The 17,297-nt window shown below is 35.6% G+C and overlaps 1 protein-coding gene across 3 annotated transcripts in view; it reads left to right on the forward strand.

The window, feature by feature from the left end:
* The window catches only part of ADGRG2 (adhesion G protein-coupled receptor G2), a 60,602-nt gene extending 43,856 nt beyond the window's left edge, over nucleotides 1-16,746 (forward strand). The window contains exons 16-29 of one of the 3 annotated variants that reach the window (XM_037377961.1): nucleotides 458-656; nucleotides 996-1,152; nucleotides 3,234-3,383; nucleotides 3,611-3,733; nucleotides 4,876-4,921; nucleotides 5,021-5,124; nucleotides 5,706-5,830; nucleotides 6,680-6,948; nucleotides 7,766-7,865; nucleotides 8,175-8,449; nucleotides 10,400-10,501; nucleotides 11,238-11,390; nucleotides 14,087-14,114; nucleotides 16,357-16,746. In XM_037377961.1, the coding sequence (XP_037233858.1) occupies nucleotides 458-656; nucleotides 996-1,152; nucleotides 3,234-3,383; nucleotides 3,611-3,733; nucleotides 4,876-4,921; nucleotides 5,021-5,124; nucleotides 5,706-5,830; nucleotides 6,680-6,948; nucleotides 7,766-7,865; nucleotides 8,175-8,449; nucleotides 10,400-10,501; nucleotides 11,238-11,390; nucleotides 14,087-14,114; nucleotides 16,357-16,372 (1,847 nt within the window). In that variant the 3' untranslated portion in view covers nucleotides 16,373-16,746. Of the gene's footprint in view, nucleotides 1-457; nucleotides 657-995; nucleotides 1,153-3,233; nucleotides 3,384-3,610; nucleotides 3,734-4,875; nucleotides 4,922-5,020; nucleotides 5,125-5,705; nucleotides 5,831-6,679; nucleotides 6,949-7,765; nucleotides 7,866-8,174; nucleotides 8,450-10,399; nucleotides 10,502-11,237; nucleotides 11,391-14,086 lie in introns of all 3 variants that reach the window. The other 2 variants (XM_037377959.1, XM_037377960.1) reach the window with 2 other exon arrangements.
* Nucleotides 16,747-17,297: the final 551 nt, after the last annotated feature.

Raw genomic sequence — 17,297 nt, forward strand, 5'->3', positions numbered from 1 at the left:
AGTGTTGGATCTTCCTTAAAATATTGCTGTTGATTAGAAATATTCTTAGTTGGTATGTATTTTCCTATGAAGATTGTATGCATCTTTACAAGCTTCTTTTTGAATTGCTGATCTTAGCTTGATTTTATTCTGCTTTCAGACATCCAGTGGCTAAAAATCCAAAATAATAGATTATTTAACATCACTAATTGTCTGATGTGAGGAACTTTGTAATCAACAAAAATGGAAATTAATGCTGGCCATTTGAAACATTGCCTTATGTTTTCATTAGATTAGAGGTATGGCTATTTGCAAAGTAGCTGGTAGGGAGAAAAAAGGATTGTCTCTGTTTAGAGACTTTACAGTTGTGATAAGGTTTATTGGTCAAGAGAACTGCTTTTTTTTTCTGCTTCTCAAAGCTTACTTCATTTGTTGAACACCATGTTTAAATAAATGCACAACTTTTCTTTTGTCACAGGAAAGATACTATCAGCAACCGCATACACAACTTCTGTATATACCACCATTACTGTCACCACAGCTGAGCAAATTGTGTCCAAAATAGAAAATGATTTAGCAGCTGGAAAAGTAGAGCCAAAAGATGTAGAAAGGATGGTTAGTCAGGTTAGCAAAGTCCTAACTGCTTCTCAACCATTACCACCCCAAATTTCTAACAGGTAGGTCATTCTGGCAGTACATTAAAACGTGTGTTGTATTGACTGTCTTGATAAATTTGCTTCAGCAAGTTTCATTATTTCATAATCATAACCAAAAGAATATTTCTTACTCTTTAATGTACTAATGCAAAACAGAAGGGAGTATCATTCTAGTGTTACCAGTTGTACTATAATATCATACCATGGAAAACAGTGTATTTTTTTGTGTTGACACTGCTATAAGTGAGCAGTCAGCTGTATTTTACACTGTGCTTGGATTGCTGCTCCATAACTGCAACTGACCTGAGAATTTTGGGTGTATGTGATTGGTAAGACTAAGTATCTCTTTTTTCTTAACAGAATTATAAAACTTGTGGATTATATTGGCCTAAAACTAAACTTTTCAGCAATGTCTGCTGATTTTGCATCCCCTTCCTTGGCTCTGGCAGTTGTCAAAACCAACAGCATCCGCTCCAACCAAATGTCTTTTGCTGTCCAGGACTCAACTGATCTCCAGGTTAAACACTGATAATTCTAACTACTTAAAAATTCTCAAACATTTATTTTTAGGTATTTATGGGTTTATCTTTATATATAGCATGAGTTTTTTTCTGTGTTCATGTCACAATTTCAGGATCTTTTGTTCACGGTAGTTTGAGAAGAAGAGTTTTTGTAGCCCTTCATAGTTTTTCCTTTAATTTTCTGTTGTGTAAATAAGTAACAGACTTAGCAGAAACCTGCATTTGACTAAGAAGCTGTTAAGAGAGGGTACAGCCACAACACCAGAATGGACAGAGCACTTGGTGGAACAATTTTGCTTCAAAACACCTGAATCAGGAGTCATTTAATCACCCACCATGACAGCGCTGAAATTTGTCAAGGAGTGTTCCCAGATGGCTTCATCTGTTAGAGGTTAACTGCAGCAGGTTCCAGGAAAGAAATATTATGCTGCCTGGATAATGACATTCATCTGTTTGTCACTCATGACTAGTTGGTTTCACCAAGAAAGAAGTGCTTAGAAAGTTTGGATCCACTTTGTCTCACTCAGAACCTCCCTCCTGGTTGAGGAAGTAATACTTTGGACAGTGCCAGTCCTGGAGGCTTAAGCAAGGAAGAGATGGAAAGTTCTGAACAAATTTTAGCACGTTCTGGCTTCTCAGAGAAGGGAATATCTTAATGTAGTGTGACTTGTAGTAGTAATGGAACTGTTCTGTGATACTGAAAATTATATGAAATGCTAACGTTTGAGTTCTTTTCTATTTTCTTAGCAATATGTGGTGCCTGAATGTGAGGTGGCTAGGAGGTGATAGTGCTGAAAACCAGGTTTTTGCTAAATAATGCTTTTCTGGAAATCTCATCTAACTGGCAATGAAATACAGAGAATTTTCAACAAGTATCATCTAGTTCAAATCAAAGCACCAGGAGTACTTTTGTGGAATTGATTTGTGATTCCTTTGGTGACTGTCTAAACCAGTGATCTCCAAAGTGGGGTGTGAGTACCCCAGGGCATACACACAACAGTGCATTTGGGTGTGGGAAGAAAATGTTTTTATATGATTAATAAAAAAAATATTTTTTTAAAAAAATATGTTTAATCTTTATCTCATCCTTTTAAAATTTCTTTTTTTGTGTTTTGTAATGTGCATAATATATTAGTACAGTACTATATGCATATAACTTATAAATAGATACATTTTGGGGTGCATGCTCAAAAAATTTTTAGGGAGAGAATGATCAAAATAGTTTGGAGACTACTGGTCTAAACAGAAAAATTAAACCCCATATTGTTAGGGCACTGTGGGGAGCTCACACTGCTACTCTACTACAGCCATTCTTTGCATACGTAGATAATTTATTTCTTCACTTCTGCTGATGTTTCACATCTCTCAGGAACTCTGAGATGATATTTGTGTGTAAATACAAAGTGACTCATTCTACAAGAAAACTTTAGAGATTTTGTACTAAATGAAGCTGTCTGTCCCGTAAGTACAGCACAGATAACTTGGTGAAAGTTCAAACCTTTTTTTTATAATTTTAGAACACTAACCTCTTGAGATATCTGAATTGTAGCTTATCCAGTTTTATTTTTGTCATTTTTGCCACATGATCATAAAAGCACAGTTTATGTTCTTAGATTTTGCTTAACCTACTGCACTTAAAAAGCTGTTTGCAAACAATGACTGTTTACAGTTTTTCTGAATTCTGGCATACTTCGTATGGGTTATAAAAATTATTTGCCTTTGTAGGCTTCTGTGTGGTGAAATGTTAATCTCCCTACAGAGTTACATAGACCTACCTAGGTTGTTGCTGTTCACCTTTTTCAAATCACTATTTTTCACCACAGTGATGTGTTCTGTCCCTGTAAGCCAGGTAAAGCCAGAGCATTTTCAATGGTAGGCAGACCTGAAATGAGTTGCATCCTTTTTGGGCCTGCAGATGCTATTTATGCATTGGAGCAGGAGAGGAATGAAAGCAGCAGTGAGTTCCTGACAGTGATTGCTGAGATACGTATTTCAAAGTTCTAAACTGAAAACAAGTCATAATTTCATTTTTCTTTAGGGACTTAAATGAAGTATAATCCTTGCATTTATTTTCCAGATCTCTCTAGGCATTAGTACGATTCATGATTTAAATAATCTCGGATCAATTACACTTCCTTCATCATTGCTGACAAATTTACCCCCTGAAGAGGTGGACTTAGCTTCTAGAATTATATTCAACTTCTTTAAAAAGACCACCGTGTTCCAGGTATCTTTCTGATCCTCTGTTCATAAGGGTTTTAAACTGAAGCCTAGAGCAAAATAAAACATGACTGGACTTTTTTTCCCACAAAACACATTTCACAGCTTCCTGATTTAAAAAGTAATTGTTTTTGTCCAGTGCTCATTCCACATAAGAATTGAGCTTGTGGGTGCTGTACTTTACTATTGTTTCCTTTAATATTTTAAAATTATATGATTTTTTTGCCGTTCCAGGATCTGTCCTTGAAGAATGCATGTTTAATCAGCAATGTTATATCATCAAGTGTTGCTAACCTCACAATTAGTAACTTAAAGGCAAACGTTACTGTCACTTTACAGAATATCAAACCTAATCAGGTATGATTTACACTTTGGCAGACTTAAAGTACATTTCAGTGCCTCCATTGGAGTTGTTGTTGAAGAAATACTGTACTAAGAATACAGATTGATTGGTTCTGCTTTACTAGTGTGGACATTTCATCTCCATCTGGACTTTCAAAATCATTCATCTTTGCTTATTTATGACTCATATGAATTTTTGTTCTCAAATAGTTTTAGGTAATTTTGCTCTGTCACTTACCCATCCAGTTTATATCTTTCCTATCTACCCTTCTGTTTACTTCTTCAAAGAAAAAAACCTCTTAGATAAAGGCCTGACAGTGGGGGTTGCTATGGAGATACTGCAGTCATGACATCTGTAGGTGCTGCATGGCCAGAAAAGCAAAATAAGACTTTTCTCTTAGGGAGAATGTTGTTCCTTAGATTGGAACACAGGATTCTGTCATCTGGAAGTATTAGTACTCATATACAGGATCTCTTTCCTAAATGAGCATCAAGGATTAAAATATTCTATACCATATCTTAAAAGAGTTTTAAATACTAAAATTTTATAAACTGAAAATTGTAGCAATTCCAGTGATGTACCTGAAGCTTTTTTCAAGAGCTGGCTTAGTGTAGTCTTTACTTGTATTGATATAAAACTGAGTTTTGAGATGTAACTGTAGAAGCATCAGTAGTCGTAGCAGTATAGTGTATTACTGCTACTGTTTTTAGGATTTTCGTGTGTGTGGGGGAAATTATACATAAAACCTTTATCATCATGGTAATATAAAGTGATCAAATGTTTGCAAATGATTTTTTTTCCTTTTCTGTGTGGTCATGTTCTTTATACTTACAAAATCAGGAAGGATGAGAAATCCCAATAATTTATATGGTGTGGGAAGACAATGGAAGAGTATTCATAATGTTCTACCAGAAATGGAATCTTAGCATAAGCACAAAAGCTAGCTCCCGTATGGTGACTTCAGATTTGTTCAGCACATTTTCACATGCATGTTGCAATATGAATCCATTCTATGCACTTAAATTAATTTTGTGTTCATGTAAACCAGGTATATTTGCTGTATACAGTATTTATTTTTGCCTGCATTTTGTAGATAAATTACTTGATCTTAAACTCAAAGTTTAGTAAAACATCTTTTTTTTAACTTCCTAAACAGGATAACTCAACAGTTAGATGTGCTTTTTGGGATTTTAATAAAAATGGTAAGTACTTGATGTTATGTTATATACCATGCTATGTTAACTCATGTTAATAATGTTAATATAAGGCTTTTATGAATAAAAAAGCTGTTTTCTTAACAGGTGGACATGGAGGCTGGTCATACGAAGGTTGCATAGTTAAAGAAAGTAGAGTAAATGAAACGGTCTGTTCATGCAACCACCTCACGAGCTTTGCAGTTTTGATGGTAATTATTAAAAAAATTATGCAATGATTCAAGAACAATTGAAGCATGTGTTATCTTAAGCAAATGAGTATTCAGTAAGCACATACAGCACATACCACCTATGAAATGCTACTCAGGTTTTATTCACTGCAGTATTAGTACATATAGCCATACAATTAGTCACATGCTTAAGCTGTTGAATGGTGGCCCATGAGTTCCATTGGAGTAAAAAATTTCTTAAGGACTTATTGAACTGCAGCTTTTACATTTCAGCAGTTTATATTGTAGGAAATAAAAATTAGGATAAATCAAATTTAAAACAGGTTTTTAATCAAGTGGAATTTCACAATTAGAATCATAGAATATCTCAGATTTGAAGGGACCCATAAGGATCATTGAGTGCAACTCCCGGTTCCTTGCAGAATTAGATTGGATTTTCAGTTTTTCTGTTAACGTTTTATCAGATCCATGATGAAAATAACTGTTTCCTTATTTTTGTTTGTTTTAATTGCAAAGGGAAAGGTGCATTTTGGTTTTGGTTTTTTTCTCTTTTTCCATTTAATAAACATGTTCTCTGAAATTAAGTTCTGTTTCCATTTTAGAACTTGTATGGAAATGCTCCTTTGAGTCCCACACAAGAATTGGTACTGACTTTTATATCCTATATAGGATGTGGCCTCTCTGCAATATTTCTTTCTATTACTCTTGTGACCTACATAGCCTTTGAGTAAGTACCTGTTCAACTAAGTTCCCATTATTCTTCAATAGTGATTGTTTGTAGTCTTCACTGCCAAGTCCTTTCCAATAGGTACAAATTCTGTCTCTTAATAATGCACAAATTTGTCCAGTTTACCAGGAAGGTGTTGATTCAGTCTTCAGGAATGTTAATCTTGTGGACAAGTGAATTAATCATGGGGCTCTATGCAGTAAGAAGTGAAGAAGTAGCACTCTTAAGTATAATGGATTATCATAATAGAAGTGTGAAGGAATGTGTTTAAAGTATAACATACAGAGAGCAGTGCAGAATGATAGCATTTAAAAATAAATTTGTATTCTTATTTGTTTGTTGGAACATTTTGTTATGTTTGAGTCTTAACTATTGAATCCTCCATACTGTGTTTTGGAAATCCTTCTCGAAGTTATTCAGCACACATTTACTCTCTCATTATCCTGTTATCAAGGACTTGTATCTATCAAGGCTTTAGAAGCCCAGTCAAAAGCCTAACCTATCTTAGCAATAAAGAATAGTCCCATTTTGTGTTTTAGAAGTACTGTAACAAGAAGTCCAACACACAATGTTAAAGAAAAAAATCATGGTACTAAAAATTGTTAATCTTAAGAATCCACATTTTTTTTTATTTATTACAACAAAATTTATTCATACAGACTGTTAATTTGGAAATCTTTTATAAATTACTCTCTGTGTATAAATGCAATATATGAAGCAATATACCTGAATGAAAATACATAAATGATTTTTTTCTTAACGTTTGTGCACTAAGGACTACAAGATAGGAGGTGAGCCAGGGACCCATGGGTAATTGATGTCATCTCACAGATCTGGTTTTTTTTTTAGGAAAATCCGGAGAGACTACCCCTCCAAAATCCTTATTCAGCTGTGTGCTGCATTACTTCTACTCAACTTAATTTTCCTCCTTGACTCATGGATTGCACTGTATGATACACAAGGCCTGTGCATTGCAGTTGCAGTATTTCTTCACTATTTCCTCTTGGTTTCATTCACCTGGATGGGCCTGGAAGCTTTCCACATGTATCTAGCCCTTGTGAAAGTCTTTAATACCTATGTGCGGAAATACATTCTTAAATTTTGCATTGTTGGTTGGGGTATGTATTTTTTTTCTTTTGGATGCTATGTAGATAAATCCTCTTATCAGGTATTTCAGTGAATGTGACACAGTTCAGAAATGAAAATGAAGCAGTTATTAATTTTACGACCTTGCAGTGATCAGGTATTCATTATCAGTAAACCTGATCCTATATATTCCACTTTTCTGAGGGAGGGAACTCCGCCCTAACTGCAGAACTGAAGCTGCTGCAATGAAAACTGATAATTATTTTTTCTTGTGCCAGTACAATAGAACCAATTTTGAATGTGCATATTTCCATTTACCAGACAGATAGTGTCGGTTGTGTTTTAAAACTCCATTTCTGGGATACTGGTGTTACTAACAAAAAGCAGCAAAACAGGTCTAACTGGATAAAGGATGCAGAGATTCTGGACCTGATTATTCTCTCTGACTACTTAAGTAAACATGAATGAAGGCACTAAAAACAATTTCTTAGAACAGATGTTGGAAAGAAAATCAGCTATGCTGTATTTGATGTTTTAAATCAGTTTGAATGATAGTATTTATTGCCTGATTCAGAAAGGTTTGGAGCTAGCTGTGGAGAATAACTCTTGTTTCTTGGGAAGTTACACTCCTGAGCAGTTTGAATGCTCCAGTTTTTAGATTCTTTCAGACAACAGTAGTCAACAGAATTCAACAGATGAATTTCAGAAACAAGTTGTAGATTTCATAGAAAAAATAGAGTAATTTCAAGTCCTCATAATATTGTCTTTGTCATGATTTTCACTTATAGAATCATAGAATTGTTTAGGTTTGAAAAGACCTTTAATATGTGTTTACTCATAATCTCTTAGGGTTACCAGCAGTAGTTGTGTCCATTGTGTTGGCAATATCACCAGATAATTATGGACTTATAACCACTGGAAAGGTTTCAATAAACAGACCTGATGAATTGTGAGTTAAAGAGAGGTGCTTTTCTGTGGGTTGGGTGGAAGGGAGGTCCTGTAAAATTGCTTTTCTTTAAAGTAAAGGTGGGGAAGGGAGGGAAGCAGCGGGAGAGCTTTGAAACCGTGTAGCTCAGCAGTATGTCATGTATTTTGTGCTTATTGCCTATATGAAAGCTCTTACCCTTTGGCCAAAAAATCCTTTTTACTAAAGAGGCAAAAATGGTTTGCATGTGCAACAAACTACACCTTTATCTCATGCTTGTTTTACATAATTTCTCTTTCTGATAATGGTTGACAGACTGTTCTTGTGTTCTAGCTGCTGGATAAAAAACAGAACTGTCTTTTATATTACTGCTGTGGGATACTTTTGCCTGATATTCCTGATCAATATCAGCATGTTCATTGTTGTGCTGATCCAGCTCTGTCGTATCAAAAAGAAAAAACAACTTGGTGCTCAAAGAAAAACCAGCATTCAAGACCTTAGGAGTGTTGCTGGCCTCACATTCTTGTTGGGAATTACTTGGGGATTTGCTTTCTTCACAGTAAATGAGGTATTTACTTACCTCTTTACTATTTTCAACACTTTGCAAGGTAAGTTCATCCTTTGTGTGACAGCCCATTGCATATAATATAATGAACAAAACATTTGGAAATGGCCTTTTCTTGATTCAGCAATGAAGATGTGATTTAACATGCTTTAACATACTAATTAAATTAGAGATGATACTGCTTTAGTGTAATCTTAAGTTACAGCTGTGTTACAGTAAGGTATGGGAAAGTAGCTACTTTTTATAGGTATAGTATATTTATATCTATAAATACTGTCATTTTAAAAATGTATGCAAACCAGACACCACTAGAAGTGACTGTATTTCTCTAGTCAACAGATCAGTTGTAAATACTTGATTACTCTAAGTGTTCACATAATAATGCAATTAATTTAGTGAAAACTGTATCATTTCTCCACTTACCCCTAAGGCTTAAGGGTGAGGTGTGACAGTCAAAAACGGGCCGTCAAGACAGGAAAGGGTGCAACATCGAAAAAGAGGTAGTGGTCTAACTCTTAAGCATGACCTTTAGTTCTTAACATACAGGAAGTAGGTGTGAAGGCATGTAGCTTTGCAAAGGCCAAGATACTACTGGACATATCCAAAAGCAGAGTTTCAGAGGCTGCAGAAGCCTTCATATGAATAGGAGGTACTGTAGGTGCCTGCAGTTATCTAAGTATACCTGAATTGCCCTACTAAAGTTTGGATCCACACTCCTGCTTCAGTGGCACTTTAGATGACTGGGTGGCTGATTTCCCAGGGAGACTAAAGCAATTAAAATTACAGTTCAGTTTATGTACCCCTCCTCTGTTTGGTATGTTGATTTTTGAGTACCTTACTCTGGTAACTTGGGCGGGTTGAACACGTATCTTCCCAGGTCTTGCATGCAAATGTGTTGAACTAACACAAGACTAGATTTTATGTGGTCAGAGTAACCTGTTATGTGAAGCTACGTTCCCCTTTTACCGGGTTTTAAGTTAGATGCTAGGTGCTATTGACTTTAATTAAGCTTATGCCAGTGTTTCAAAACTGCATTTGAGAATGGTATAGAGCCATCTGGGTAGAACAACACTTGGTTACTTTCAAAAATTCATCCTAAAAGACAAAGTTAAGAAAGTTGTGAGTAATCTCTTCTAGTGGGATTTTACATGCTTCACTGGCCTTAAAAACAGTGTAAACATAACGTACACGTGTGTCTGCACCAGTCTGATCATTTAGTTTTTCTTCATATTGTTTTCTATTAATTGTAAACCTAACACATCTGTTATCAGGGACACATTACAGCTGGAAAATTGTGCAAAAATTGAGAGCCACTTTTTCTTAAAGGGGGATGATGATGATCAACTTCTAAGCAGGGAAAGTTAGGTCCCACCCTGTGTCAGTCAGAAGTGAATGAGAAGCCGGCAGTGAGTCTGTCATGTGGCACTGCCAAGAGACAAGGGTGAGCCTCAGCCCTTCTAGAAAATATTTGGCTTAGAATTTGTGGTAAAGGGGATACTATTTATTACTGGCTTAGATACAAGCTGTTTTCTTTGCATGAATGCTCAAAATTTTACTGGTTCTGTTACAGTTGGTGGTAACAGGCTAGTTGCTAATAAAAGATGGAGCAGTGTTGCACCTTGTGCTAACAGATGCATAGCTTGACAGTGCCATCAGGCCCTCTGTTCAGCATTGCTTTGAATGATTTTCCAAAAGTGTTAAGTAAATTTGAGGATCTACAGAATTTTTCCCCTCTTAACTGATAGAAGGAAGCTTTTATGCTCTTTGTGGATTTGTTTGTATTTGTTGTTCTTGCCTTTGTGTGTATGATTCCTCTCATCTATGTAAGGGGAAACTACTATTCAGTGTTCAGAGTTGTGAACTTTTTCACCAAAGAAAGGTGTCGTTAGTTTTGTTTAGAAATTTAAAAGAAATGGAAGAAAACCAAAACATTGTTCATTAAGAAGCAGTAAAAGTAAATTTTGCAACATTCTTTAATGTTATTGCTTTGCAGGGTTCTTCATTTTTATCTTCTATTGTGTAACAAAGGAGAATGTCCGTAAACAGTGGAGAAGATATCTCTGTTGTGGGAAGTTCAGACTGGCTGAAAACTCTGGTAAATATTAATATTTTTTTCCTTTTATTTCTGAATACTTCTAATTGGTGTTAAGTTCCTAGTATTTTGTAAGTCTTTTAAAAAAAAAATACTCAGTAAATCATGTTGCTGCAGTTGCAGTTCTAATTTATTATCCAAGGTATAATAAACCTCAAAAATTACTCATTAAAGGTGGTAGTTGATGCAGTTCTTACAGGCTGTTGCATTAAGCTGTTAACTGCAGTTGATCTCTTCCACTGCAGTATAAAGGCATGTCTTTGCAGAAGACTTTTGATCAGCTAGAAACTGTAAGATTTGTTCTGGCTTCTGAATCAACTGTAGCTTTACCAATGACTTCCATAAAAACAAGATGAAGACAGTTTAAACTAAAAAGACTATAAATGATTTTTTTATTTTGTTATTCAGTAGTTGACTTCTCATAAAGCTATATACTTTTTATACACTTTAACTTAAAGGATCAACTGTACTTCAGTTACTTTTTTGATCTGGTCTGTAGTCATAAAACTATGACAGTTGGATGCTTGTATTAAAAAGGGGACAAGAGAAAAAGGAACTAGATTGAAATAATTTTACACACCAAGAATCATTAAATTCTTAGGAGAATAAATTCTGTCTAGAATACTATGAGGAGAGTGGGTAAACCCTTGTTTTTGTTTTAATTGTTATATTATTATCTATATTTTTATACGTTGCTTGTATGAGTTCTGCTATCTTCTGTAACATGTATCTGTTGTAGACTGGAGTAGAACTGCTACTAATGGTTTAAAGAAGCAGACTGTAAATCAAGGAGTATCCAGTTCTTCCAATTCCTTACAGTCAAACAGTAACTCCACTAACTCTACAACACTGCTAATGAATAATGATTACTCAGTGCATGCAAATGGAAATGGTATGTATAATGCAAAATAGTATTTCTCAGCTATTTTTTTCTTGTCTTAAAACAGAAGTGCTGCACTCTATCATGCTGATGTAAAGTGAAGTGCTGACAAAATATTATTCATAAGTATCAGGTCTGAGTATTTCAGGGGGTCCTCACAAACAATACCACACATCTGTTTTAGGGAACTACAGACAGTTTTAAAATGCTCATTTCTCCTACTCAGTGGGAACTCTTGATTTATCTATCAAATACTAAGTAATATTTGTTATTAGACCAATTACTTACCAGAAGCTGCTGTTAAAACTGTTCTTGTCACCTGAGTATATGACAAAAAACTTCAAGCGTGTTTTAAAACAGTTCATATTTAAAACCTTATTAAAGTAAACATTGCTTGAAGAAGAAAGACATACAAGATAATAATATAGCTTGAAAGTATGAAAGAAATTATGTAGGAGGCAGTATGAGGAAAAACATTAATGGAATGCTCACATGGTAGCTGCTTATGAGAGGAAAAGAGAAAATAGAGACTGACTTACAAAATCACCTCAGTGAAGAGAGCACTGCTAGGAGGGCTCACTGTTGTCTACAGAGTTAAGTAATGGAACTTAATTTCTCTACAGCTCTTTATTTCCCCTGTAGTGTTTTAAGGATGTTTTTGCCTAGCAGATATATCGTTGTTGCAGGAAACAATTCTTCAGAAGTAAAATTCTCTATGGTTCCTGTTCTAACACAGTACTGTCCTCTGAACTGTTACCCTCTCCTCTGCTCCTGAGAAGTTGAAATGCAGGTGTAGGTAGCACTTCAATTTCACTTGCAAATTAGTGTGGCTTATTTGTGTATTGAGAAAACAAGATATGAATCTCCATTGAATGTACTTATTAAAAAATTATCTTTTTTCAATAGACATAATCTAGTTAGTTTTTCCACACTCTTGCTGGACAAACATCATGCCTATGATTTGAGCTCTTACAGTAAAGAGAATCACTTTTTCAAAGAGAAAAATAACTTCTAAATCTGTAATGTATAAAAGCCAAAGTTGAGCAAAATGTAGAGGATGTTACTCCTGTGTGCCTGAGGTATTTTTCCCAACTGATCAAGAGCTGAGGCTAAGAAGTCATGCTATCAGTTAGATTGTTGATAGTATGAAGTTGTAGAACATGCTGACAGAGGCTGTGTTGTCCTTGTTTCCTGGCATATGCTATTGGAAGACAGCAGATAATCAATTGGATAATCCCAGTGCATAATCTCTCAGATGTACAGAGTAAAAGCTATGGAATACGAATGTGCTGCCCTCTTAATAGGTTACTGTCCATTTGGGTGTTCTAGCTGCATATTGTAAAGAAATAGCAACACTTCAGGAAATGGCATTTGGACATGCCCTTGAATAGTTTTCCAAATTGAGTTTGTAAAATTAGTTCCTCTTGGGTGGCTTTTTTTTTGTTTTGTTTTGGTTTTGGGTTTTTTTTGTCAAACCTCTCTGTTTGGGTACCACACAATGTAATAATTAACATACTTTGTATCTAACAGATCATTTGAGAACCAGAACTCTCGCTGTCATTAAATACAAGCAAGGCAGTATTTTTCAGTAGAAGTAATACTTTTCCAATTCTCTTTCAAAGAGAAATTTTCAGGCACAAAAGCCTGCATGTCTTGCAGGTTTTTTTCCAGCCATGTTAGTTAATCTCATGAAAGGTGCCACCTCTCCCTGCGACATTTGACATGCTCGTACACAGATACAAAAGCATTTTGGCTACTTTTCTCAACAGAAAGAAAGATAGCAGAAATGTTTTATTGAGCTTGGTTGTTGCAGCAGCTGAGCGAATGGTCCTGATGTGGCTTTCTAGAATAAGTTTTTGTTGATTTGGGTAGTATTTTAGAATGAGATGCAAAATTGATGGTCTAAACCATTGAGCGATGTCAGTTCTGTGTGACATGCTCCAGTTCCGTCCTAGTTTAGTCATATAATTAGATCTTTCCAGGGTGAGAGTCTGTATGTCCTGTGCCAACTTCTCAGACAAAGCAGCTAAAAGAACTTCAATAGCACTTTGTTCCTATACACTCATGAACACAGACATCTCGGGTGACCCACCTCATCTCTTTTTGTATTCTACGGTATGTTTTGGATGCTGTGAACCCTGTACCACAGCCTCCATTCATATGAAGGGTTGTATGATACCTTGCCTGCATAGTTTCACTGATCAAGTAATTCTTTTGGGTCTTTAGGACTCCCACAAAAAGACGCTAAACATATACTTGGGTAGAGTTGGTCCTCCCAGCAAAGCTCTTTGAGCTTACACTTAAATCTTCCAAACATGGGGCAGCTGTATCTTAGAAGAGCTGAGCAAATGCCTGCAAAAGGTAGTTGACTGGTGTTAGGTGGAAACATGAAGCCTAATTAGTTGTACCGGATTTCCCCACTCTCACTGCCAGAACTTCAAACTAACATTCCAATGCCTTATTTCAAAAGAGTTCCAACAAGAAAACACTGTAGAAATTAAGACCTATGTCATAATGCACTGAGCTGTAAACACTTAAAGGTTTTGGTCTCACTGCTTCCACTGAAATGCTATTCCAGGATTGAATGACTCGCCATGGTAAGTTTGGGGTGTCTATACAACCTGTGGCTTTGCTTGCCTACTCGACTGTGTAACTTCGTCTTTTGATGGCATACTAGTATTTCCTTGGTTTTGGTTTTTCTTTTACAGGTCTGCATGTTCGGGGACCTACCATCAGGTATCACATGGCTGAACCTGCAGATTTCATAACTGAGGAACAGAACCCACCTTTCTGAATTTGTTCACAGAATAGCCTTATTTTCTTCTCAGATTTTACCCTAGCATTAGGGCACAGCTATTTTGAACACTCCTTCTAAAATATGAAACAGTTGTAGTCAGGCGGGGTTTAAACAGCTATATATACACAGTTACAGTGTCAGCAAGTATGGTTATTTTCTGTCATTTCAGTCTTTATCTGATTTGAATTAGCAAAGCTCTTCTGCTCGTCTTGCCCTGTTTACATTTGTGCCTAAGTGCTTGGTGGACTTTTAAATTAATAGTTAAATATTAGATTTTGTACTTAAGAGGGTTTGCATAATCTGTTGGGCCATTGCTGCCATTTTGTGGGTCCAGTGGCAGCTCAGAAGTTGTGCATGTAATTTGTGATCTTTGTTTGGCAGCCATCACCACAAGCCCACTTTCTTAAACTCCCATCTGGAGATGTCAAATTTATATGCATTACATTTTCAAACTGGTAGTAAGCTTTATCAGCTAGAAATACATGTTCACATTTTATTTAAAAAAATGCCATCTCTCATTCCAAAGACAAGTTTGCCAATGAGACTTCGATGCAGCTGATAATGCTGACATCTGCTTGAATCAGTAGGATAACTGCTGGAAGGTATGCAGTCTGTCTAAAGTGAAGGATTATTTTCTGGAGGAAATGTTTGGGTAAACTGATCCTAAACCTGTGTGCTTGGGGGATCTGGCCCAAGTGGAATAGAGGAGCAGTCCAGCCCAGACACTCAAGCAGTAGAATCCTTTCTGTGGGAAGGATTAAGTGCAGGGGAGGGATGTAACCAAATAGTTCCCCATCTGGTGACCCCAACAAGAAATAGTTGAAGAGCATCCTGTAATGGGGCCCTGCTGCTTCTGGAAGAGTTCAGGAGCTTGAGGTAGTGAGAGAGTGAAAGGGGAGGCAGAGCCAAAGCAGAATTCCGCTCCAGGATATTTGAGGTATTCTGTGTCTGATTACAACTGTACTACTAGAGAGGATCAGATTTTGATCCCTGTAACAGAATCATCTTTCACTGCCTAGAGGTTTCTCACTAGTGTTTTTCCTTCTCCTCCTAAACCATAAACCACAAACCGTTTCTACCTTCACTGTTGTGTCTTTTCAGTAGATTTACTGAAGTCTCCCAAATCATGATGATGCTTGTGTATGAATTGTTGTGAATATTAACACAAATAGCAAACTTGGGTGCTTTATGGTTTTTATTAATTCTTTGTCTGGTATAAATGGTAAATGACAGCTCTGCATCTTAGTTTGTGAACTCACTTCTCAGTGTTTAACAAAATTATCCCTCCCAAAAGAAATACTAGCTCTGGTTTTGGTTTCTCCATTGCGCTATTCCTTATAGTTTATTCCTACTGATAGTGATGCATATGATACCAGGGTCCTGGCAGTTTTCTTAAACTTGACTGCTTTGCAAAAAAAACCCTGACCCCAACAAATCAACCAAACAAACAAAAAAAACCCCAACAAAAATCAAACTGAAATCCAACCAGAAGCATTTGCACAAATACTTACAATAAAAAAAAATTAAATTCTGATTCTCATCAGAATTATATAGAACGTGATGCATAGAGGTAGGAGATTCTATCCGGTGAACTAAGCATTTGTGGAGCATTTCATTAATAGGCTTCAGTCAGCAGTGGTGTCACACGTGTTCATTGTAGATTAACCTAAAGGTGTAAGAATCAGTCTTAATATATCCTAGACCCATGATTGGACCTAGGCCGTATTCTAGTTGTCCTCCAGAAATAAATCCTGCAAGTTGAGTGCCTTTCAAAGGAAAAAAAAATCCTTATTTTCTCAAACACTTTTGTTGCAGATGCATAGCAAACCTGAGAGACCTTTTAAACTTAACTTGTTAAAGCAAAACTAGAATGAAAAGTGTTTTGCATCTTACCTAGTTATATTTATACCAAGTCGAAGTCTACATCCTGAGAATTGTGACCTTCACTGCTTAAAATATGGAATCCTATTGTGCAAAAATTTATTAACATCTCTCAGATCTCTTACTGATTTTGCACAGGAGAAGAAATACATATGCAGTATGTACAGAAAAGCCCACATTTTGAGATTGTTGCAGGAATAATACAAGAGTGCATGAACACCCTACAGTGACTGAAAAAGCATGGGAGACTTGATTCTGAACCTTTCTGATAGGAGATGCTCTTTTTTTTTGTTTCAACAGGCCATCTTCCCAGTGAGAAGAACAGTGTTTCTTTCATTGTACAGAATGGTGATGTGTGTCTCCGTGACTTTTCAGGCAAACAACTTGTATTTCAAGAAAAGGATGATACAGGCAGCCAAAAAAGCCATATCTCACTCAGAAGGACTTCAAAGAGGGGAAGCCTAACTTTTTTTTGAGAAAATGTGATTTCCTTTTAAACAGCACATTGTTTTACAGTGTGAAGTAGAGATTTACTTTAACAGTTTTACATAATGTGAGCAGACCAAGAACTGGTTTTATTTAATAATATGGTACTGGAACTTCAAGGCAGCCATGCAATGGATTGACAAGGACAATTATTAAAAAAAAAAAAAAAAAAAACAAACAAACAAAAAAAAGCTACTATTTTGACAAGGTATGTTGGATGTCAAATTACAGCTGGCACATTTCCATTTCAGTTCTTTATTAGAGGTTTTATTGATGTTGTTTTTTACATTTAAAGGGAAGGTTTTGTTTAGACTTTTTCATTACAACTATGTTTATCTGGATATAATGCATAGTAGTATTGTATAAATGTAGGAAGTTACAACTTGTGCATACAAATGATGTTATCTTTAAAAACATTAGCTACACTGTCTACAACTTTTTGTATGTTGTAGTAGCAAACTGTAGTGATGTACATAAACAGAAAAATACCAACTTTTAAGCATCTTAATGATACTTTTATATTTATTTCTTGTAATATAAATTTAAATATTCCTATGTATAGAAAAATAATTGATATTTTGTTTTAACTTTTATTGTAAGTTTGCATTTTTCTTTAATTGAGATAATTAATATAGCATGATACAGAATTTTTTCAGTAAGTGAAATTACTTACAGTGGTTTAAATATATCACTAGATACAGAAGTGTAAATACGAACACTATCAATCTTGAACCTTTAGCAACCTCTTAGTACAC

This window comes from Falco rusticolus, chromosome 2, assembly GCF_015220075.1.
Source record: "Falco rusticolus isolate bFalRus1 chromosome 2, bFalRus1.pri, whole genome shotgun sequence".
In the NCBI taxonomy this organism is placed as follows: Eukaryota; Metazoa; Chordata; class Aves; order Falconiformes; family Falconidae; genus Falco; species Falco rusticolus.